Source organism: Ptychodera flava, chromosome 9 (assembly GCF_041260155.1).
Source record: "Ptychodera flava strain L36383 chromosome 9, AS_Pfla_20210202, whole genome shotgun sequence".
Lineage (NCBI taxonomy): Eukaryota > Metazoa > Hemichordata > Enteropneusta > Ptychoderidae > Ptychodera > Ptychodera flava.
The window spans coordinates 28,031,642-28,056,391 of record NC_091936.1 but is presented as its reverse complement, the minus strand read 5'-3'; the positions used below and the strand labels follow the sequence as shown (position 1 = coordinate 28,056,391).

Below are 24,750 nucleotides of genomic sequence, written 5' to 3'. Positions count from 1 at the left end.
CTCTGCCGAACAATTTTCAGGGATCAAGTCTCCGTGGTGGAGATGCTGAGATTGGAGGCAGTGATATCAACGGTAAGGATGCTTTTCTCATGTACAATCAATCACACTCTGTCACCAGGGCGTCACGTTAACCACAACTCGGTAGATCTAAGCAAAAAGCCAAGGGCTTCTGGATCCATGTTTTGAATATACACCGAGGAATGTACTAAATGCGTAAGCACACAACCGGGCACACAACCCTCATGGCGTAATGCGCCTTTAAAGGCAATGCTTGATATTACTGCGCTGTGCAGAGCGGAAGTCCATGATCTCTCCCGAGTTTTGTTAGAGAGCACCGAAACGACGTAGAGATTTTAAACTACCAAGCAGTTCCTCTTCGATATTAATAATCAATCTATTTACAATAAAACAAAAAAATGGGGGAAAATTCCACACCCACTTACTTAGTATGAAATCCAGGTTTCACTTACCGAATATTCCTGTATCAATATTCTATACTTATAAACACCGCAGTGAAATGGCGAAATAAAAAGTTACCATAAAATTACGCAATAGTTGTCGTCTTTCTTACTTCGAAAAAAATCCTAACTATATGTATTGCTCACTTTTTTCTCTCTAATTTTCCTGTGCAGAGTTTTTTTACACTCCTCCGAACCCACTGAATGGAAGCGGTCCCCAACGATACGAATTCCGAATTTACGAGGAGCCATCAGGTGGAACACCATCGTACAGTGAATCAGGGCGTGGTGGTTTTGATGTGGACGACTTTGAATCCGACAATAACCTTGGTGACCCGGTCGGCACATTCTGTTTCATAGTTGAACGTTAGGCCTAGAACTCTTACCTTTAAGAGTGGATAATACACATTTAGGAGTAAAATTTGCCGAAATTGCTCGGTTTTCTGTAAGCTATTTGTCTCGATCGTGTCCCGATTGACTTTCGTTTCTATTTTTGATCAGGGATCAATCACTTGCAACTGAGAATCAATCAATGTGGTGTTAAATAGACAACGGAACATTAGCTGTCTTCATTTTAAATATTGTATGACGATCACATAATTTTTTTTGCAAGAAGTTAAAGGGCGGTGGTCGTCGGAACGGCGCTCAAAGGTCGCTAGGGACCCTTACGACCAATATAAACACTGTATCCAAGCTACGTTGGCGATTGATGAAAGTTAAAATTGTAAATTGTAAATTTAAATGTTGCAACTATTTTGACATAATGCATCTATATATAGTGCATGAAATGCGATGTTTGTATACATTTACAGAAAGTTGTACATGCGCCGTTCCGACGACCATCGCTTTTTAAGCTTCTTTTAAAACTTATAGCTATAGATGAACGAAGAGGCGCAATATTTCGAAATCGATCCAACTCTCGCTGGAATAGTTGGATCCCATTGTGAGAAGTTTCGCTAGGCGGGGAATCACATCCCAGCATGCCATTTGACCATATCGAAGCCGCAGAAAGAGAGAGAGAGAGAGAGAGAGAGAGAGAGAGAGAGAGAGAGAGAGAGAGAGAGAGAGAGAGAGAGAGAGAGAGAGAGAGAGAGAGAGAGAGAGAGAAGAGAGAGAGATAAAAGAAGACCAATTTGAGGGGCCTGACATCTTTAAACCCTCCCGGCTTTCCGGTTTTTTCCTCATGGGATATATGATATGCAACGTTTTGAATTGACGCAAGCCAAAGAACCAATCCTAGCTAAACTCTAAGCTATTCAAGGTTGAGTTTGGCGTCCTTCTAGAGGAAGTTTTCCAATTACACTGATTTTCGGTATGAGATACTGAAATTGTGATACATTAACTGTAGTGTAAGAAGAGTAACACGTATATAAAGATCGGGTTACTTGCCATTCCTTAATAGATTATGTCGACAAGCTAGGTTTTACAAAACATGCGTACGTGTCGCCCGTGTTTGCTGCACAGTTCGAAGACAGATTTCTGCAAGTCCTACCAATTCTTGACCTCATCTGTTCTGTTTCTCTAGTCAAAGAGTCAAAAATTTCAATTCTTACTTTATTTGTTTAACGTATTTATACACTGCAGATTTAATATTTCCTTGGACATTAGCAAAATAAGGTAATTAAAGGAATATTATGCTTTTAAAATGACTGTTTCTTCACACTTTCATCTTACAAGGTAAGTCACAGTTACTGTGCTCCACTGATAGGTCTGGTCACGGTTCTGTCTGCACCATGGCATCGATTGACTTTGAATTGATTTTTTGACACATTAATTTTGAAATTAATGAAAAGGTTTCATTAGTTTCCCATCAGCGATGATTTCATAGTTAGCGCTAAATTTGCATAGATACAGGTGTCAGAAATTTGAAGATATTTACATGTAATAGCTATACACTTAAATTCATGGAGCTCCGTGGAAATACTGGTCTCTCAAAGTGGCATGATACTACCAAGACATTGTTACTCAAATATTTGACAAACTTTTGCAAAATTTACCCAACACTTTCATGTGAATCGGTCGCTTATTTGCATATTCAATGAATAGGTATATTAGATAATTTTCGATTTGATTTGGCAATTAGCAAATGCCCATTTAAGGGTGGCATTAGACCTAATCAGGAACTGGTCAACTTCTGGTCACAAATTCAGGAATTTTGTAAAATGTTTTGCGATCAGAAAACAAAACAAAATTATACAACCGGGTACGTACCTGTTGTAGTATCGGCTGGACCTCTCAAAATGTTGATAAATAATTGAATCTAATTAGTGACTAATTTGACGTAATTTTGACGCATACAGAAATGCCCGCGTAACATATCATTGAAGTCGCACAATAGAATCTTCAAAGGTGCATATTACATTTGACATGTATATGATTAGCTTTTTGTCAATATAGATATTAGGATTAATGATCTGCGTGCCGGTGACGGTCAGCAAGCTTTCGTTTATCGGCGAAGGTTGATCATAGGACATATATATCTGTACAACGTCAGAAGATGGAAGCAAAGTCAACTTTCATCTTCTCAAATTCTCTCATGGGATTTTTTCGTGGACTGTGGAAGAGCAGATGCTCCTTTCTTGTTCTGTACATATTTCCATGGGGGCCAGTTTGCAAGTCCAGTTGAAATTACCTGGTAATCTAGCGAAATGGTATCTGTCATTTTGGGCAAGCGTTTAATTGCTTCCAATCATTGCGTGTGTCTTGACAAGCCAAGTGAACCTTTATTCATCATCATTGTTTGAAAATAAAGAAATCGAGGTATCAACAGAAAGTCTCACAGATTAGTGGGGAAATCTAGATGAAAGTAAACGTTATTGTCACGTTATTGTTGCCCGTAAATGTAAAAAGGCAAAAAAATAAATTAAAGTTTCGTCAGATGTAAAGTAGGATCTGATTTCCGGGATTTTTTTTTTTGGTTTACAAATAAAGTTAATTGTTGTACTCCAGAAATCATGTGATGACTTTGACAAAAGTACGCTGTTTTGCTGGGATAAATTGTAGGCACAGTCATCAATATAGGACTTGCGTTAATTAAAAATGCGTGTTACTTCGATGGCTGTATGATTAAACCATATTTGCTAAAAAAAAAGAAGAAAAAAAAAGAAAGGCTACTTAACAGTAAAGCCAAGACATAGCGGACAGACATGTTACAAAATTTCTATCTTCAGCCTAGCGCGCAGTTTACGACTGCCGATTGCCGCTCATCAAACTTTTTACAAAAAAAGAATCCCGCACTATTTTTATTTTTTCTTGTCCATTAATTTGATTCGCTTCGAACAGCGTAAACGCCGCTTGATACCTCTGCGGCACGAGCGTGATAAAGCCATATATACCTTCGTCAAATCTCAGGATCATAAAATGCATGACCCTGCAAGCTTCGTGTTTGCATGAGTCTCAGGGGTCTCTGTGAGAGCGCCTCCTATCAACGAACTATCGTCAGGTCAAGCCCAGTGAAAACATGGCAGCCAGCTGGTTGCGCGAGGAAACCCTATGCGTATGGCAACCCAAATAGGCCGAAAATGCGCGAAATGCTCTGTACCATTTTCGCTGATCTGTGAACCTACACTTTTTCATGACATATACAGTGAAGAGAAAACCAGTCGTGGCCAGGAAAGCGTCCAGAAGAGTCGTTGGTCGGCCGTCCTATACATTACAACCAAAGCCACAGAGATCGATGCAACGTATCGTTCGACTTCCGTGAAGGAATACCATATCAGAGACTGAAGTCCCGTAATTCGGTAGCTACATATCAAAATGGTTTTGTGTGCAATAATAACCCGAGTAAGTGATGGACTGGCACTGACAGCGTCTACTGATCTCGATTTGAACAAGGAATTGAAAGACAGCAGACTTTACGTGAAGGCGTTGTCGAAGAAGGTGGCAACTCTCCCAGACAGGTGTTCGATACACCTTGGAAATTTGTGGCTACAGTGAGTTTTTATTTTGTAATTTATCCAAGAACTGGCAGAACTGTGCGGAGAAGCTGTTTTGCATTGGATATTGCCCATTTTCTCATCTATGGCATCACCAACTATAATTCTGCAAAGGGATATGTCTTTCAATGCAATTTAAACTGCCAACGTGTAAAAAAGTACAACACATACTATTTGCATATTTGCACCGGATCTAATGTTTCAAACATGAGGCAATACTGGATCGGGAGACCTCCATGTTTTCACATAATCTGAACCACTTTAAACAAAACTCAAGACTCCTTAATGAAATTATATGTTTATTTTATGTAGTACATTGTGATACAGTGATATTGTTAAAATATGTGTTTATATGTATGTATGTATGTATGTATGTATGTATGTATGCATGTAATATGTATGCCTGTATGGTTGGTATGTATGCATCATGTATATGTGTATATAGGTGTACATAAGTACAGATGCATCATGAAAATGTGCATGTGTTTGAGTCAGTGAAATTATTAAATCGACTGACCTTCAGTTTCCATATCCATTAGAAAAATATTTTACCAAACGAATACAATGAACAGCAATCATATTGTAACAATGTAGCTCTCAGCATGAGCAATTTAGAATTGCTATGTTAAAATTGCTGTAAGTTTTTCTTGCTGTTTACATCACATAGTGTAGAATGTCCTTGCACAGCATCTATCATATTATATATACAGTACCATATGTTCAGTATCATTTGTGTGCAATTCTGAGAAATACAGGCAATTAATCCAATAGAATCAATGCATGTGACTAATCTTTTGTGTGTTATATGTCCCTTTAATACACAGTTACACATAGGCAATTCTGAAAAAGCCAAGAACCAAACTGCAGGATGCATATGAGTAAACTAGTGTTAAGGGCCAGGCTGAGTAGCTGGCTAACGCCTTCACGGTTTCAGTCAACTAGCCTACCAGTCAGTTTTTAAACTCTTCACTTTTCAATCTCTCACCAATATTTTCGTGACTATTTAGTTATATAGGTAAAATAAAGAAAAAAATGGCTGAAGTGATTTTTGCCTCGCAAAACATTCAAACCCCACTGTTGTCTCACTGTTACATGACAAATCAAGTGAAGCTAAGGTAAAAACAGCACAAGCAGCTGTCAACAGTCTTCGACTGTTGCGGTGATGATATGTTTTTTATGTCAGGTTTTGTCTGGGACGTGAAGTTGTATCAGAGTACAGAGTGATGATACTGTTCAGAGTGCTACAACTTTACTTCACGGGCATATTTTGAGATAGTTATAATATTCATGAAACCATATTTCATTTTATTCTCCTGTAACTTGAACTCTTGTCAATCTTGCTCATTTTGTTCAATATTGAGCTAAATTATGAATGCAAATCATTCAGCAACTTTCCAAAGGTGTGCCTGCTGCCAGTGTTGGCCATTCCCTACCACAAATTTATACCCTAATTGATTTTGATGGTTAAAGTAGTATGCTCCTCGAAAGTGAAAGACTTGAACTTTTGCTCAAGCTTTCCTGAATGAAACTTTCAACCATTCTCTACCAAATCAACAAAAATCGGGGGTCACCGTGCAAAGTTTGGAACTAGCGAAACAGATTACCCAACATTTTGCAATATTTGAAATTCAAAATGGCCACCATTCCTGTGTCAACTCTAAGGGGGAATATTAAATTTTGGATTTTTGAAAAACTAAGAAGGTGAAAGTTTTTCTTTCTCCAAGAGCTTTAAAATGAGCCCCCACAAGTGGTAGATCAGAAAAGAATTTTAGAAATTTGAGAGTTCAACTATCTGTCCACAAGGTGTGTTCTTCCTTAAGTGAGTCACAGTCTGAAACAATGCAACACAGTAACAAAGTACATTATGCATTCACATATAGCGTGTATGTGTTGACAAGTTGAAAGCTGGATATTTCAACATGCTTTATTTAGACCAAGACACGACTACTGATGCACAAGAGCAAATCACTAAACATTGTGAAGGTAAAATCATAGTCTGTGATAAAACAAGACAGTGTGTTGTATGAATAACTGAATTTTCATCGTATCATTTTTTTGCAGTTTTATAGCTTCCCTCGGTGTGTGTTTCATGGTCCTGTGTGAAGACAGGTATCCCACAGTTCTTGCCTTCTGCTTTCTGGATGAAATTCAGAGAGAATTCATCGTCAGTTACGACAGGAAAAAGATTGACAGCGTTGTCAGGCCGTATGCGTTTATAGAGTTTGGTAAGTCATCTCTCTACTGCAGAGTGTTTTTGGGAAGGTTGACATCCTGAACTATCACCGTGTCTCATGGACTGTGAAACATCAGTCATATGAGGGCGCTGTCATTATTCGCATCTTCCTGTCAAGAGTACTCCACAGTTTTCAAAAATTAAAAGAGTTTCACTAACAGTCTACTTGGAGTTTATGTCTGAAATTCAAGTTTATGTGTTTAAGTTTTGGCTGGCTTTTTATTTTGATTTAAAAAAATACTTCATGAATTGAGTAGATTTGAATTTCATTGGGCCAAAAATAGGAATCTCATCCTGATTTTGAAATCAAAAGTAGATTGTTATATATCAAAGTTTGGTGATTGAATCAATGAATGATGAAGTTTTGAGAGGGGGGAGGGTAGGAGGGAATGCTCCTTTTCAAGAGAAAGAAGCTTGAATGGAAAGGCAAGGCAACCAGTTGTTTTTCATGGCAACCGGCTAATATCTACACACATATTACACTCTGTTTTTGCATTTTACTGTACTAAATGTAAGGATGGCTAACTATTCCTCTAAGTGTCTATAAAAACATCGTCAGACTACCAGTAATAGCATTAATTTATTCTTTTGTTTTCAGATAATTTTATGCAAAAAGCTAGACAGAAATACCTAAATACCGGTAGTTTGACCACAAAGGTTAATCTATCGGATATGACCACAGAAATCAAACTGCGGCCCCCGCACAGGCTAACACTGGCTGAACTTGGGATCAGCAATGCCAATGGTATTGAAACTACAAGCAATAGATACAGACCAAAACCATGTAAGTACAACCATATATCATGGTAAAAGACTCTATTTCTGGGGTCTGTGGTACAATTAGAGGGCACCACTGCACTGAATAGTTGATTGGTTGTCTTGAAATTGCCAAGTGGAATCATTAGAGCGCTGTTTGTGAAAGGGAGTCATCTGTTTCCAGGGCTAAGTGATGCTACATAAAATTTTTCATTTTGTTCAATCATGTAAGTTGTAGTAACATGTAAGTTGTAGTAACATGCTCCTTTTCGTAATTTAAGCTGAACTATAATCCAAGTGTGCAGTAAATGGTTCTGTGAAGCATTCATTTTGATATGTCAATGATTAACTGTTCAAGATGGAAAACTGTTGGCATCAACTCAACTTTCAGTGAACTTAAACTTTTTAAGCACTTTTAATACATCAATGACAAGGAAAAGCAATATATTGAACATTTTCCATCTCTGAAACTAGACTTAATGCTAGCTTTGCAGAAATACATCAAGTCAACAATCTAAACCAGTTATTCTCACTCTCTGTTTACAGTATCACAGCATTCCTTGTCGCCGATGAATTGGCTGGCTTTTCTGTCATTTCTTTTGAATATATTATGCGGTCTGCTGAATCTTGGCAGAGCTGTCATCATCACACTTTATGGAGAAATTTCGCTTGATGTAAGTAAATATGTGACACAAAGTAGTGCTCATATCAATGACAAGATTTTGCATTACTCAGTAATCAGTCAAATCGATTATCAAGTAGTTTCTTTTGAATAAGTAATATTTCTTAAACTTACAGTTGAGAAGAGTGTGATAAAGCCTTCTTCATAGATTTTTAGAAAACTTTCCACAACATTTGACAATCTCAGTTTTGTCTCCAGGGATCATTTATCCTGCATTTCTGACAGTAAAACTAGAAGTTGTCATTAGAAATATTTTTCTAAATATTAACAAAACATTCAAACTTCATGTGTAATTAATGTACACTTTGCATCATTCATCAAATTTCAGAACTATTTAAGCCAGTTGAGTACTCCAGGTGTCCGCTCAAAAGTTACCAACTTTATTCTCTGCAAACTGAAGTTACACATTGTCTTCTGATTTTGCTGACGTGACCATTTTGTTATCAAACGCCCTCAACCCTTGCTTCAAGAAAAAAATTAATCTTTTGACTATGCTATCACAATGAGCAATTATGCTTATCATTACTCACAATTCTGGTTTGCAAAATATGATGTACATTCACCGTAGTTAGCTTTTACAATACGTGCTTAATGACTATCCTTTTCTACTATTATCAATACCTGGCTGTCTTACCTTGCAGGATACTCCAGAAAGTCCTGTCAAATACATCATGGTGTTTTTCCTGGCAGCTGTGTTGTGTTCTTATCAGTCGTACCTCCAAGTTGTCTTTACAAAGAGGAAGACACTGAAAGGACTCGCGGCTTGTGCAGCTCTGATATACTGCAATGCTTACTTGACCACACACAGGTACAGATACATCGAAGCTTTCATATTCAACTGTGTTGTCTCAATCTTTGCTGTCTGGCAGATCAGGACCCGAGGAATGTTGCAGAAAGCGCCTGATTACAATGTGTAGTGCAAATGAACTGTGGCTACCATCATCTACAGCAGAGTAAGCTTGCCTCTCAGAATGAACGAGTGAAAGATTTTTTAAGTTTTAAAAATTGAACAGCAAATGTGGTTTCACCTTCCTGGAATGGAAGAGCCAAGACATTGCCATTTTCTTGGTTGCTATGATTTATTGAATACTACTGCTTCTAAAACCGTCCAAATTTAAGGTCATTATAAAAGGACTAAGGTCTGTAATGGAACCCATCCTGTGTACATTTAAAATTTCAAAAACACTGTAGAAAGGTACCATCTTTAATGGTTACCTTCCAGACACATTCTACCATGAACAATTTGAGCACGGTCCCTCCACTTTTGTGGAGGGACCGTGATTTGAGCAAACACGAAAGTACTCTTTTGTTCAGATACACAGGCAGCGAGACAGCACTGATAAACGATGTTGCTTAAGTTATGTGTAGACAAGTAATGATTTGGTAAGCAATCACCTGAAATTCAATAATAATGTGGGTACAGATGACACCTTGCTAGCTGCATAACGTACCAATTTTCAGTCAACACTGAGTGTGCACGTAACCACTGATTACCTGAACAGCATGTTGGATTGTGGGTAGAGATGGACTTCGATCCCTAGATTTAGCTGCAAGAACACAGTTTGTGGAGGCTGATTCATCATGCACATGCTTTGAGGTCATCGGAAACATCTCTAGGCATCACAGCAGGTCAAGCAAAGTAATTTTCTACTCTAGACGTACATAGTGATAGATCAGAATCACATTCCTCATAAAATTCCCAGACATCCTTGACAATATGTGCCATACTTTATTATCTGTTAGGTTGCACTTATAGTTGCATTTGGTTGACAGAAATTAGCAGCTCTCTCCTTTGGGCGGTAAACAAGCACACAAAGTCATTCAGACATAGCCATCTGAATTGCTTTGTTTTTAACATTCCAAATTTGGCAGCCACTTAGGGTCTTTGGCAGCACAAACCAACTGCATTTGTTTAAGGATTGAAGAGAGTAAAACTTGCACTTACACTCAAAGCAGGTTGTTGGCATGTCAAGCAATTATCAGAAATTTTATTAAAACTTTTTACTCATTTTATGCGTTGGGGCAAATGGTAAGAACGCACACATGGACATCATTTGGAAAGTTTCTTTGATAAAGAATGTTTTATGAAGTTTCTATTTTAATATTATATAAACACAAATCACTTGTAAAATATTGACAATCTTTTTTAAGTGATGCTGATGGAAATCAGTATTTAGATGTTGGGGAAACAGCCCGGTACACACACTACTGATTTCACAATAGCAGGAGACCAAAATGCTAATTTATTATCATTTGAACTTTCAACCTTTAGAAATATGATCTCTAAATATATATGAAAGATCTATTTCATATACAGAGACTGACTAGTAGAGGGTCTGTTGTTATGCACTTGTCTTTATTATTGTAACATGTACATTTCAAAGCAAAAACTGTTTATTTCAGGTACATCATTGACAATGGCGAGTACAAAATCCAGATTCAGCTATGTCACATCGGACAATACTGACATTATCTTCTGGTTGCATGGGTTTCATAATCTTAGAATTCAAAATGTTTAAAAGATTAGCTATGTTCCAATATTCGCCTTGCTCGTAATCTTTCTTATTCCGTTTGGATTAATATGTTTAACACTCTGTACTCAATAAACATGCTACAGCTAACTGAACATGCCTGTTTTCTGTGTCCTCTATTTATACTATTTCCAGTCCCTGAAAGATTTTTCAATTTGTGTGCAAAGCATGTCTTTGGAAAGACACGAAAACAGTCAATGATACAGCAAATCTGATAGTCAGAAAAATTGGAACAAAAAGACGAAAAAGTGCAGTTTTTAAAAAGATAATGATAAACATGAGTTATTTTAAAAAGTTATCAGCTGAAAAATTGTGGTTTTTTAACGTCTGTCTCTACATTGGATGTGGCAGTAGCCCTCTTCTTGGCTTTCCATAGTCATCATCATGGTAGTAACCACCATCACTGCCTCTAGGTCCGATACCACCACGGCCATCGCCTTGCGAGCTACTCATCAGAGAGGATAATGCTGTGTTTGGCCCAGCGATGTCAAGAAGCTGTAAAATGCAAGGCAGAAGTTGTGATCAGAAACGATGGGTTGAACGCTGCTCTGAACATGAACGTGTTTGACTAGGGATTCTTGCCACTCTACTATCACAACTTCATGTGACATTCTTAATTTCAAGTAAACCATTACTGGTTCTTGCCTCCAACTCATCCAAGGGGTGTAGATCAGACAAATAAATGTTTTCATTCTCAGGGGGTTCTGATTAAACCTGGAAATACTTATGTCAGGTAGAAATACCCAATAACTTTAACTTTACTGTATGTAAAATCCACCGAAACTCAATGAACTTTTTAAGCAAAAGAACTGTAATATTGTGACCAGACCATGCAATCATCTAACAATTACTGCTCTTTTAACAAGGTAGGTATATTTACTGTAAATTCAACTGATACTGAATAACAGTAGAAAGTAATGTTGAAAGGTATACAGTCACCTGTAATCTAAATATGCCAATATATGGTTAATGGGGCGTGAGGGCGCTTTTTTAAAAAGCGGCCACCCACTTAAAATCTGTGATTGGTTAGATTTTCTCTTTGTATGGTAACTGTAGCAAAATTGGAACAGGTGACAGTATACCTTTAAGAAACGAACATAGTCTGGCTAGAGGATGTAGGGTGACCAACCTCAGGGGGAGCATTTCTGAGTCTGTAGTTCAGCAAGGACTGTGTCAGAGCGTTGGATACTTGAAGAGCCATTGCAGCATCATCTTCAGTGCTCACAAGGCACTTGGACTGTCAAGATGAAATTCATGCATTAGCAAATGAGAACACACTTTCCCACTGGTAAAGTGTTGCAAAAGCAATTGCTTAAACTCAGCATGAAAGAGGTAGGTACTACTGCATGTGGTGCAATTTGGGCCGAGATGTTGACTTGGCTATTAAATCATGAATGGAGTCATTTTAAGAAAAGTAATTTTTAATTACAAACAAATTTTGAAATCTGGTGCTCCAGAGAACAATAGATCTGTAGTTTCAGAACAACTGAGTCATATTGGATGTGACTTGACACAAAAGTACTGGGTGGAGGAAACATCATTTATCCATCTATGGTATGATTTGATTTGCCAGTGTTAATGCTTGTGAGAAGAGCATGTGACCCATTTCATCAACATAGTTTAGGGTTGTACTCCATGAAGTGATAAGTTCATGCTCACCAGATCCTGAAGCAGAGACTGAAGATTTCCTGACCGGCCTCCCTCTTGTGTGCCGTGTCTGCCATCGTCCCGCTGAATAAATATGACACACAAATGTTGTTACAGCGACAGACTATACATCAACATACCAGACAAATCAGTGTTCTCCACAAATGAAAATTAAAGGCGGGCGACTAATTAGCATATTAATTTGCATATATTTGCATACAATTTACATATCACCAGGGCTATTCACAAGGCATTCCAGTGATGAGATATACTTCTGACATTCTCAATATTTTTCTCCATTCAGCAGTGATTAATGGCAAGCTATACAATTTATTTTTACATTTAAATCCTGTTTATTTACTTTAAATAAATAATAAAACATCAAAAGTGAAAAAAAACACATTGAACTAATACAAACAATACACAATTTAGTAAATATATTGCACAATACCAACATGAAAATTCAAAAGTAGGCCTACATGAGAAGTAATCAGTGTTCGAAATAGTCGGTGGCAAATGGTGGCACGTTTTCATATGATCCTCTGTTACTATATGTTTGTCTGTAGCCGGATTGATATAGCCATGAACGTCTTTTTTTTACGTCCATGACAAGTTGATACGGGACTGAATAATGCACTAAGTTACAATGCGGAGTCAGCGGAGCATGCCTGCAGAGAAACATACGTTGACTTTAAAACTCAATTCATAGTAAAGGGAGGCCAGAAAAAAATGATACCAAGTATTTCCAAGAGAAAGATTTGAAATTTCATCGACTCTTAGTTCGGCAAACGTACAAAACTTCGACAACTGCGCGGCGTAGGCTGCCATGCATGTTTGTGTGGAGCACGCTGGCGCACTTGATCTCGATCACACGCGACCTTTGAACTATACAGTACAGAACCGTATGTACATAGCTGCTGTATTCGGATGATCACACGAATGATGATTTTAGCTCGTGCAGTTTCTTTTTACTTCATTTCATTGTGCCTTTTATATTTTAAAACGGTCACGGATTTTGAAACTTCATCAAACGAAACTGCTTCTCAAAGTCAATCGAATGAATCCATGCAAGTTACGAATGCGTGACAGGAAGTGACACACATGGCTTCAACGTCATGTGGACGTACACGGATCTCAAAATGGATAACTTGGCTCGGATACGCAACGACCTGAACACGCGAAGTACCATACTTTTTTGCATCTGATATTTGTCTCAACCAATCGTACGATTTTAGCCAGATCTGATCGAAATCACTTTTCCTGACATTCGGATCCTTACAAGTACTAGACATTGGCGGCAATGGTAGTTGACTATAGCAAAGATGCTTTGACTGAGTGTCCGCTGGCGAAAATGCAACACCGAGCCTTCGAGTGTACCGTGTCCGTTGTATGAAATGGACGGTGTCTGTACGGTACGGTCGGCAGCTTAACACATTTCAAGCTTTTTGAATCGAAGTCTTAGCCAGTGTTCATCGGCACTACGGCCGTTTCACACTTGAAAAGCTCGCTGAAATAAATGCGTGACAAAATCGCCGCTGAGAAACAATAGGTCTTCAACCACATTTACTAAAGAGTATCGGCGGATATGAAACAGGATCGGGCGAAAAAAATAAAGGATCGGGGCCGATCCTGTTAAACGGCCTGGGGAGAACATTGAGGATTGCATGCAGTCGCAAAACAAAGTGACAGATGTGTGAATGGCCCCTCTTTAACACGACGTTGTCAGTTGCTGTCATTTTTATTCAATAGGCTTTCAGATATTGTTCGGACAACTGACTGTGAAAACAGTTTAGGCGACAGAAAACAAAGGTGGGCGGGCGAGATTAAAGGTGGGCGGGCGAGATTAAAGGTGGGCGGCGACAAAAAGAAGCCGGGCGCACCGCCCGTCAAAAACCCCTTGTGGAGAACACTGCAAATATACCCTATACACTGTATCCATAAGGTTTATGTCTGTTTGATTTGGTTGGGTAGGTCCACGTCAAACCATTGTAAATGAGGAGCCTTTGATCATAAAACTGTTAAATGCAAAATTTATCTTCTTCTCCACAGGAGGGGTGGGCGTGGGGCGTGTGGGATTTCAAGTTGACATCTCTGCATCAAAATACCAACAAGTATAATAAGATGAATTATGAGGTCAATTTCATGATAAGAACTTCCATTTGAATAGGGAGTTATTACCAAAACAAGAGGGTTATCTTTCACATGTATGAGTTTTGTGATAAATAATAGCTCCTTTGTACATTACCCTGAGAGGTGCACTTCCCCACAAGACATCAGTTGTAAAGGAAATATTCGAAATAACAAACATTCAAATTTAAAGAATCAATACTAACAGTGTATCTATCAGGTTCCATTCCGTATCCTGGTACATCTCTGCTTGGCCCACCATATCTATCTTCTTCATACCTTCTTTCATCAAAATATCTTTCGGGGCGACGTCCTGCGTGTCCCCCTCCAAATCGTCCCTCCCCTAGGGACTCGCTCATCATTCTGTCTTGTATTGACGCCGCAGACCGGCTGTATTTAATGTAGACAAAACAGTCATATTGTGGAGTTGTATGTAACTTTATGCACAATCAGACTTAATACTGTCAGTGTGTGATATATTGACACTGATATATCATGGCCTTTCTATGAAACAGAGATAAGAATCACTGCTATAGTCTTCTTCACAGATCACAAAGGGATGGATATTTCTTATAAATCTCTAATGCAACTGAATGGAATAGCAAGCATATTCTGAGCGCACATACTAGAATGTAATAACATCTGCATTCATTCATTAAGTGGAACACTATCTGCAGTTGGATGTTTGTATATAAGAAGAAAAACTGTCATTTCAGTCTTGAATACAGACTTATTTGACCCATGAACATTCCCGAACAACCCTAATTTAACTCAGAAACAACTGTCCCCTCTTGCCCACTATAAACCCTTTATTGAACTAAGTCATGGCTCTCCCGCTACCCCTAAATTGAACCCAGAACCCCCTCCAGACACTGCTGACCAACAACCCTAATTTGAACAAAGACATGACACATCCCCACCTTCGTACCACCACTAAACTACACTGTGTTGCAAAAGGATCTTCAAAAGGTGTTTATCTTGAAGCATGCCAAGAATTTCATCAAAGTGAAGAAAGCATGCATTCCCATTTAATCCTTTGAGTGCCAGAATTTTTTTCCCACCAAAATTTTAGTCCAACATTTAACCAGTTTTTGAGAATTTTCTGTAATTTCTTTGGATACTTTAGACATCATATTTAATTTGCTACAGTTTTTAATCAAAATTTTGGCAAAAATCTGTAAAAATTTACTGGAGTATATTTTATAGAGGTGACAAAAATTGACTCGGTGCTCAAAGAGTTAATAAAGAACATAAAGAATTGCAAAAAAAACTTGTTGACTGAGGTAATCACACGGTGATTTTTCCTTACCTTGGTGGTGGTGGTGGTGGTGGATAGTAGTCATCTAAGTACGGATCACGTTCATCAAATCTGCCACCACCTCTAGGACCAGGATCTGGTCCCATAAAACCTCTCAAATCACCCCTCCTTGGAGGAGGCATGCCTCTCATGCCAATATCTGGTGGAGGAGGCATGCCTCTCATGCCAATATCTGGCTCAAAGACTCTCTTCAGGAGGCATAAGTAAGGGACTTGGCCCGGGACCGAGCAGGGGGGCTCTGGAAGGCTGTCCACCATGTGATCTTACACCTCCTGCACAAGAAAAATATGCATTACTTTATCACAAAATGAAATACAATAGTTGCAGTACTTTTTCCTTAGTAGATGGCAAGTTGATAGGTAGCCTTGGAAAGGACAGAAGAGACAGAAGCTGTTATCACTTTTATAAATGAGTTACAGGAAAATAGCAGACCAAGTAAAAATTATTCTGCAGACTCAAATATCAAATTTTGGGCACGAGTTCCTGTAGGCCCCTACTACCTGGAAATCACTTTAATCATGGACTTTCCTTGTGAGATGCATATCACTTTTAGAGGGGGTTAGAATTAGGGATAGGGTTAGTTTTAAGGTTAGCATGCTTAAAAGTGTTGTATATCCTACCGAAGAAAAAAAGTTTTGGGAACTCCTTCCAAATTTTGGAACGGGTTATTCATCAACATTATTACACTACATCTTTTAACTAAAGATAACAAGCATTATATGAATCAACAAGTAGAGTAATAAAGTATCTACATCCAAAGTGGAAACATGTCATCTATGAAAGTACAGTGTACATTGCTAGAGATTGGGGAATTTCTTGTCAATCTAGTTAGTTTCCGCTTAAATTGAACAAACTTGAAATGGCACAATTACAGAAAGTTTTGTAAGAGATACAACATTTTCACAGACGAACGGCTGCTACAGATCATGGTGGCTTACTAAAAAATCTAAGTGGTATATCTAGTTGCTTGATGACTGCATAAGGACTTCAATATCTAGTTTCACCAACTTCCATGAACATTTCTCAATGTCTCTTCTGACAAAAAAGGCAAAATATAGCCTAATCAGCTCTTTGATCCTCATTTACACACATCTACACCCTCTGATCTAAGACTTCCCTCGTTTCTGCAGAATTATCATGTGTTCTGTTAGATCCAGATTTGCTCAAAATCAGCTTGCCTTTCAAATAAAGGCAATTTATATGAAAACTTACTCCCATCTCTTGGAGGTCCACCCCTCCCTCTTCCTCCTCCTCCTCCTCTTCCTCTGTCGGCAAAGCGACCGACACCTCTGCCACCACGCACTGGAAATCCACCTCTTCCGCGAGCACGTCCACGTCCTCCACCCATTGGTCCTCCTTCAAACCTTTGCAATTTCTGGGGTGGAACTGAACAAAAAAGTTCAAATTGTTGAGTCAGTCTACTCTGGAATAAGCATACAGTAAAACCTGTTTAAACTGAATCTTAAAGGGACTGAGAAAATTGTTCGGTTTGGAGAGGTGTTCGGTTTATAGAGGTCCTTTTACCGTAGAGTTCTATTGGAATGGGACTGGGAAAAGGTTCAGTTTAGACAGGTTTCCAATTTAGACAGGGTTCGGTTCAGACAGGTTTCACTGTACAAGCATTCATCATATCAACCTTTTCTCCTGAATTCAAGTCATGACTGCTTACATCAGTTAGAGAGCTTTGTGTCTACATTATTTTAGCTCTTCGTTTGTCTTAAAGTCTCTAGAACTCTAGAAACACATTTGTATTCTGAGTTACATATGTGGTCACTCACATAGATATCCATACTCTTTCATGTCTGATGCATTTATTATAGCTTAAAGGTAACACACACCTGAAGGAAAGCTTTTGCAATACTTTTGTCATCTGCTGTTTGTTTGAATGATTTTAACCCTTTCACCACCATGGTTTGTCCCAAATCCATTGTTTTCTATGGTTAAGTTAGACCTGTATACAGGGAACTGGGGGTGAAAGGGTTAAAGCTTGTGAAGACACTGAAGGTTACACTGTCTTTTGTTTTGTGGGAAGAAGGGATTTAATGTTTTTTCACATAACCTAACATAGGGCTAGTAGCCATTTTGAATGTCAAAAATCAAGAAATTTTTGGGTAATTTGTTTCTCTAATCCTAAACTTGCACTCCTGACTTTTATTCATGATTATCGAAGAGTATGGTTATAAGAAAAAGTTCAAAGTTTTCAGATCCAGGGCACATACAATCTTGGGTGAGACATAAGTGGTAACTGACACTGGAAACCTAGGACAGCTCTGCATATCCTTTTTGAATTTTGACTCCAGGCATGGTTGTACCCAAGCTTGTGAGTCAAGGGCTCATCAAGCAATGTTATATTCCAATGTTATTCTCACCTAGCCCTTCGTCCATCAGCATCATTCTCTTCTGGGTGGCAGCTGCTTCCAATCTCTGATGATAGGGGTTGTAGAATGGATCTAGTTCCACTTTCACCTGGATCGGTTTGCGGCCGTGTTCCTTCTCCACTTCCTTTGCAATCTCGGCCAGCTTAGAGCTGAGTACACTCCTCTTTATCTCTGCCTCACGTCGAGCAGCGATCTCTGAAAGTGACTCTGGGTGATGTTTTTTCTGTTGAAAAAAGACAGAAAATCTGAGTTTCCTCCAACACGGGATAAATGAGATACTTTGATAGAGGTGGGGTGGAGGAGAAGATTTCTGAAATTTGTGACAAGATATCTGCAAACTTACCAGGTATGCCATTCGGTGTTTTGTTCCAGTCACATGAAAAATGACAGTCCTTGGATCACACTTTGCCTCACATAAATCACAAATGTAGCGTTCTTCAATTGTCTCATCTTCTTTTTGGTGTTCAATGAGATATTCCAAACCTGTTTATTGAAGTGTGAAATAAAACCCATACTCATTACATTCAAAATGTTTGCACAGAAAAGGGATTTCTCTAAATTATACTCGGTAAACCTTGTATTGTCTACATAATCATTTCTGTCTGTTTTCTCTTTGGAACTTGCAATCATTTGACTTAAAGTTGATGAAAAAAGTGAAGGAATGAATGAATGATACCAGTAAAATACATTGCCTGTCCTAAAAATAACATCTGTTCTTACAATACTTATGTAAATTTCAGCACTGGAGTTTGTAACACATGGAGGGTCTGTGTAGATACGTACCTAACAAGGCTTCTTCTACACCAGAAAGTTTCGCTGTCAACCTAGCCACTTTCTTCCCTTTCTTTTTGATGTTCCTGATGATTGGAGCTACAACAAGCAAAACAACAACATCAGTGTGTGTCTGTATATTAAGTTGAGAGGTGTGGAAACCAGTAACCTCACACTAGCGGCTATCAACAAACACTGCACTACCCTTCTTCAAAAACATGTCCTCCTATAACATCATATGAATGTCACTGGCTACCCTCAACAAATACTGTCCTAACATAATAATTGAACTGTATCCGATGCAGTGCCCACAGAGATTCACCTGCTAGCCTTCTAAATGTCAACAGACTGAATGTTCATGTTCAAGATTTCCGTATTTTGATCCCAATGCCTGAATCATTCTCTCTGTGAGAATACTGATATGATCTGTCTTTGTGTCGGCTGAAGTTGTGCATTTTGCCTGCCTATGGCCGCGGGGCTGCGCACACCCAAGGTTTTTGAGGTAACAGCAAATTCACATATACTCAATAGTAGTGCAAATGGAAATTAAAATACATTAATAATACACATATTATTTAGTGAGTGAACTGAGCCGCTGGTGAGCAAGCTGAGTCAAGTGGCTGATCATCGCTTTGGTCACAGAACAAAGGGATACTTGGAACACCATGGGTGTCTCTGCCCCTTCCATTCCTTCATTCAACATGGTGAACTGACCTGAATTGTTTTCATTTGTACCTTTATTGAGTATATACAACTGTTACATTTAGACCTTGGACATAGCAGAGAGTCAAGCACATGTGGCCAGTAGTTTTACATGACATATATGTATGAATGTTTTTAACAACTGTGTTAAACTAATGATGGTCGAGAAACAATGCTGACTTTACGTGGCCTTTCAGAGTTCAATTTTTAAATGTTCTGCCAAATAACTGTCGCTCTAGTTCATCACCTACGTCTTTTGAATTGTCTGTGTTTGATTAATTTCACTTATGTAACAGCACAAGCAACTCAAGGATAGGCTGACATCGAAACATTTGAATCAAACCTGTCACAAATGTTTTGATGTGCGGTGATTATGGATAAAGTTAATTTTCGGTTTGGTTATTAGCTTACCCATCAACTTTGCAACTTTACAAACGATACCAACATACATTTTTTCGGTTCATCAGTGTTCTCCCCAGTGTTTGTAAAATTCAAAAAGTCATTATATGATCCTTGTAAAATCTATGGACTACAGAGTTGTTCACTTATTTGCATACTCATTCTATGCAAATTATGACATTCTAACAATGTTGGCCTGGCAGCCATTACCAATGGCTCCAAGGATGACATGATTTATAGCTGGGGAGAACACTTTCTACAGGTACCAAAAACTCTGTCATTTGATACTTATCTGAGATTTGGTAAAGATATACAAATTCCACATGAGACCATGGAATTTTCTATCAATGGTAGAATATTCAGTGTCTCCAGGCTGATGGCATCAGGGTTTATTCAGATAACATCACAGCAAGCCCTATAATTCCATTGATTACAGAGCCTCCGACTTGTCAGCCCCTATTTCCTTGTTATCTTAAGAGTCCCATGCTGAATTCTGGGACTGTTTTGTGTATTGTACAAGGAAAACAGAGGTGACGTGGGTCACGGGGACAAGATTTTGACTGAATCAAATCTTGTCTACTCACCACCAATCTTGGCATTTGCAAGATTCTACAATGAAAAGAAAGTCAACAGTGCTGGTTAGTTGAAATTTTTTTAGGGAAACAGTGTGAATCAATACAATCATGTAATTCTGTTATTAGCATCACTCATAATAATATATGCCACACACACTGAGTCAGAGTTCAGCTATGTGTACAACGTAAGAAAATTCTAATCATGAGTCAAAGCTACAATAGACACAGCCATGAATATATCATAAACTCTAACATAGATGCTGGTAGTTTTGGAAAGAATATAAAAGACGTCTCATACTTTGATGGTCTCAAGGTAGAAAGGCATCTTTAAATTCCTCTGATAATGTTATTCAGGTGGATACAAATATGAGTATTAAGGGCGTTTCGTGAGCTTTGTAAATTACATGTAGGCATGTTATATTTGTCAATGTGACAAAACACATGAGTACTTGCCTATACACACTTGTTCTATTGGAATGTGAATTATAAGCATGCATGTAACCATGTGTTTTGTACATATGACTATACTTTTGTGGGTTTGTAACACAGGCCTTCTACAAGTCACAACAGTGGTCAAGTTCAAGGCCCTAATTTAATCAAGTTGTGTTTTCCATTAATAAACGCTACCGGTATTTGATAAGTTTATGACATGGTCAGTATCTGAATAAAAGTTGTTATGTATTCTCTAACTTTTCTTATGCTCACAACATAACCTATTTTGTATTTTTGTAGATGTGTCAGCAATTCTAAAAGCTTGTTGCTTGAAAGCATAGTATTTATTAATGACTGCGTAATGTTGAGAAACAAATGGTTGTTTAAGACAGTATGTTGTTTGGAGGATGAAGAACATCATGAATTTCCAAGAGTCATAACATGGAGAATGAAGAACGTTGACAAATTCAATGTGGGATAATAAAACAAAACAAACAAGATTTGCTTAGAATTAATGCAAGTACCTCTGCACGCTCTTTATAATAAACAACGAGTCCTATATTTTTTGAATTTGTGTAGAATGGAAGGACATGGAAGTAGAAATTTTGTTACATTCCCAAAAGATACATGTATGCTGAAACACATCTTCCATTATAGCCAAACACAATGCCCTATAGCCCTTCATTCAGCAATGAATTAATAGATACTCACCTTCCTGTGCCTATTCCCTTGCAAATGCTGCTGGTAGATTGCGTCCCCTGAACATTTCGCCTTACATACCTACAGTTACAATCAAATGAAAGATGAAAAGAACATTATACCATTACCATGACAGTGTACTCTTATCACTGTTCATAGTATGCAGCTAGTATCAACAGTTTGAAAATCTGTAAAGATTTTTAATTTGAACGACTCAGATTGTCTATTATCATATTTCTATGGCAAAACTGGATGTCTATAATAAAGGGAAATGAGATGAAAGCCTGGGGATTCACATTCCTGCCAATCCATCACAAATCAATTAAATGGTAAAGTTGACCGAATACAAGGTACACCTTTTTTACTAAAAGGCGCTCAAGGTTTAACAGTCAACACTTCAGAAAAGCAACAGAAAAAAAATATGATCAAACATAACGAAAAATCAGAGGAATGCAACTTTGATCAAGTCAAATCACAATTACTGCCTTTGCTGGATAATATCTACATTACCATACTAAATGACTTTCAAAAGAAATGGAAACATCTCTTGAAAAACGGCACTCACCTTACAGAAATACTCTTTTAAAGGTTCTTTATTTTGGCTTTTTGGCCTAAGAGAGTCATCATCTAGTTTTTTGGCATCTTCTTTCTTTACAACTTCTTCTGATGTACCATCAGTGCCCGCTTCTTCCATGTCCTGCAAAACATGAATAGTTTGGTTACTCCTATCACAGCAAAGAAACTATTCTATCACCTTGCCATAGCTCAGACAGAGTGTGTGTGTCATGTCTGCTTGTTACCTATTACTGCAATAATACAGAGACCAGCCCTCGGTGGCAGAGCTACCGTATTTGCAGGTATACAGAAAACATTTACTGCACTTATTCCCAGAAACATAACTAATTAAATTTACTAACTTGTGGAACACAAGAACATTTCCCACAGACTAAAACACTGCCATACAGTCATGCGTTTCAAAGTCTATCCAATAAATATTCATTAGAGAAACAGATCCTTCTTAAAAATTTTTAGACAACATGTTAAATCATAGACCCTCCAATGTTTTTGGGAGGGTCTATGGCTAAATCTCTGTTGTCCAAGCTCAGACTTTTGCTGTACTTGTTTTGTGTGTGACGCGTGAGCTATTTCATGGCTTGAGACTTGACTATACGATAACATGTAGTAATAATAAATATAGTACAAGAACTTTTTGTTATGTAGGTCATTCTGGACTCTAAGCAATTTTCTCAAAATGAAGGAAATATTTGTAAACATCCTTTCCTTGAAAGGGTGGAACTAACCTGAAGACTGTGAAGTGTAAGTGATGTCAAACTTGTCTGAAGAGGAAATTTTTCCTAACTGTGGTTGCTCTCTCTCTCTCTCTCTCTCTCTCTCTCTCTCTCTCTCTCTCTCTCGGTTGTTCTCTCTCTCTCTCTCTCTCTCTCTCTCTCTCTCTCTCTCTCTCTCTCTCTCTCTCTCTCTCTCTCTCTCTCTTCCATTAGTAATTATTTTTCTCTTTGACTTGTTCCATTTCTAATCTTTCCTGTCCTTTCTTTGTCTTTAAAAATTTCTTCTTCTTCAGGCAAGTTTGACATCACTAAACACTTCAATATATTGACAAATATTTCCTTCATTTTGAGAAAACTGCACTAAGTCTAGAATGGCCTACATAACAACATTATCAATCGACATGCAAAAAATGTCAAAGGTGATTAAAAATGAAAGTTTGTACGTACACCTACCTCTACCTCACTGCTGCTTGCAACTTGCACATCGAGTTGGGCTTCCGCTTGGGGCTGCGAGACGGGATCAGGGTCTGTCATGATTGTTTCCGGAACCGCGTCATGTTGTAGAACAGCGTCGGTAACATCTGTCTGGTCAAAAGACGTTTTATCGCCCGTCGAGAAATCTGTATACATATTTCCTATCGCAGTTAAACGACTGGGGGACTAAAGTTGAGCTCTTCGGGTGTGTAATAACTAGACGGCGCGGTGCATGTCGTTGCTCAGCCGTACAGGACACACAGACACTTGCTAAAAGGACGCCCGCACTGGCCGCAGCTGTGTTTCATGGTTCTCAGCTCATACATACAACCTTTGCATAAAGAAGGCGTACATATGGGAATATTTACCGATATCATCCGCTTTAAAATAAAGCATTTCGACCACCTCAATGAATACCAGACAAATTACCTTGATTAAAATTAAAACTTCACAACTGCTTTATCTTCTACTCTTATGTAAACATGAAATGAAGTAAGTGCGCCTCGTTAGCGCAGTAGGCAGCGCGTCAGTCTCATAATCTGAAGGTCGTGAGTTCGATCCTCACACGGGGCACTTTGTTTTTTTTTCCTTATATTTTAAAAATAACCTTAGAGATACAAAGAGATCTCGCAACACCAATACCAGTACCCAAACCCTCGTTTTTCTCTAAGGCCTATGATTTTACCCATTTCAGCAAAGTTCTTTCACTCCAAAAGTGAAGTTTCAAAGCAATTTTTCTCAGTAATATACATATCCATTTTACCAGGAGAACGCTGAAATCTATCTAGCTAGATGTACACTTGTGTATTTAATTGGTTTGGTCATGGAGGTAGTAGGAGCGTTGCAAATCAAATTGTAGCCACACAATCATGTGAGTGCTACGCCTGTGTACATCCTGTACTATTTCAGCATCACGGCCTGCTGTTTTTATCAAGAGTTGTGATCCTATCTTGTAGACTATTGCATTTTAAGCAACACCTGCAATTGAAGCAGAAATTTTGTAACTACTTGTCAAACCAATCACATGAGTGTGATAATATTCTTATCATATCAGTTTCAGCCTTCTTACTCTCATGGAAACAAGTGTAATATGATGAATGTTTTTGAAACAGTATTGTATATCAGATGCAATATCTGTTTTTGTCTTAAACATACTTTGAATGACCACTGCTATGAGGTTCTTAATGCTGTTAATTTATCCCGGAAAAATCTGGAAAATGTGTGTCTGTCTGATTTGTTGAAAACATTGCCACGACTTCTGTTGTCCAGCTAGGGCTATTATCACTAGAGTGACAAGTGTTATCTTCAGAGTTTGGCATAAGACAAACATTCATCTTTAAGGCA

General features: G+C 38.2%; 3 protein-coding genes and 1 non-coding gene across 6 annotated transcripts in view; 3 read left to right on the top strand and 1 right to left on the bottom strand.

Annotated features, from left to right (window-relative positions):
• The window catches only part of LOC139140564 (protein D2-like), a 178,444-nt gene extending 177,384 nt beyond the window's left edge, over positions 1–1,060 (top strand). The window contains exons 4-5 of the mRNA XM_070709906.1: positions 21–72; positions 633–1,060. Coding sequence (XP_070566007.1) covers positions 21–72; positions 633–829 — 249 coding nt within the window. The 3' untranslated portion in view covers positions 830–1,060. The remainder of the gene's footprint in view (positions 1–20; positions 73–632) is intronic.
• Positions 1,061–3,887: 2,827 nt separating this feature from the next.
• On the top strand, positions 3,888–10,690 carry LOC139140548 (vesicle-trafficking protein SEC22a-like). The gene is made up of 5 exons (XM_070709885.1): positions 3,888–4,390; positions 6,455–6,618; positions 7,225–7,410; positions 7,929–8,056; positions 8,706–10,690. Exons 1-5 carry the CDS (start codon positions 4,215–4,217, stop codon positions 8,979–8,981), a joined length of 930 nt encoding a protein of 309 aa, XP_070565986.1. The 5' UTR covers positions 3,888–4,214; the 3' UTR covers positions 8,982–10,690.
• Positions 10,400–23,686, bottom strand: LOC139140547 (uncharacterized). 3 transcript variants are annotated; one of them, XM_070709884.1, is made up of 13 exons: positions 23,392–23,686; positions 22,209–22,340; positions 21,656–21,724; positions 20,522–20,546; positions 18,849–18,935; positions 18,409–18,548; positions 18,057–18,288; positions 16,900–17,073; positions 15,679–15,959; positions 14,576–14,759; positions 12,255–12,326; positions 11,725–11,832; positions 10,400–11,090 (listed from the first exon to the last, which is right to left on the bottom strand). In XM_070709884.1, exons 1-9 carry the CDS (start codon positions 23,560–23,562, stop codon positions 15,865–15,867), a joined length of 1,125 nt encoding a protein of 374 aa, XP_070565985.1. In that variant the 5' UTR covers positions 23,563–23,686; the 3' UTR covers positions 10,400–11,090; positions 11,725–11,832; positions 12,255–12,326; positions 14,576–14,759; positions 15,679–15,864. The 3 variants fall into 3 exon arrangements, with proteins under 3 accessions (XP_070565985.1, XP_070565984.1, XP_070565983.1); XM_070709883.1 differs by having other exon boundaries at positions 23,386–23,685; XM_070709882.1 differs by having other exon boundaries at positions 23,380–23,678.
• A 220-nt stretch (positions 23,687–23,906) lies between these two features.
• Trnam-cau (transfer RNA methionine (anticodon CAU)) lies at positions 23,907–23,979 on the top strand. The gene has a single exon. It is a non-coding gene; the product is annotated as a tRNA-Met (tRNA).
• The last annotated feature ends 771 nt before the right edge of the window (positions 23,980–24,750 follow it).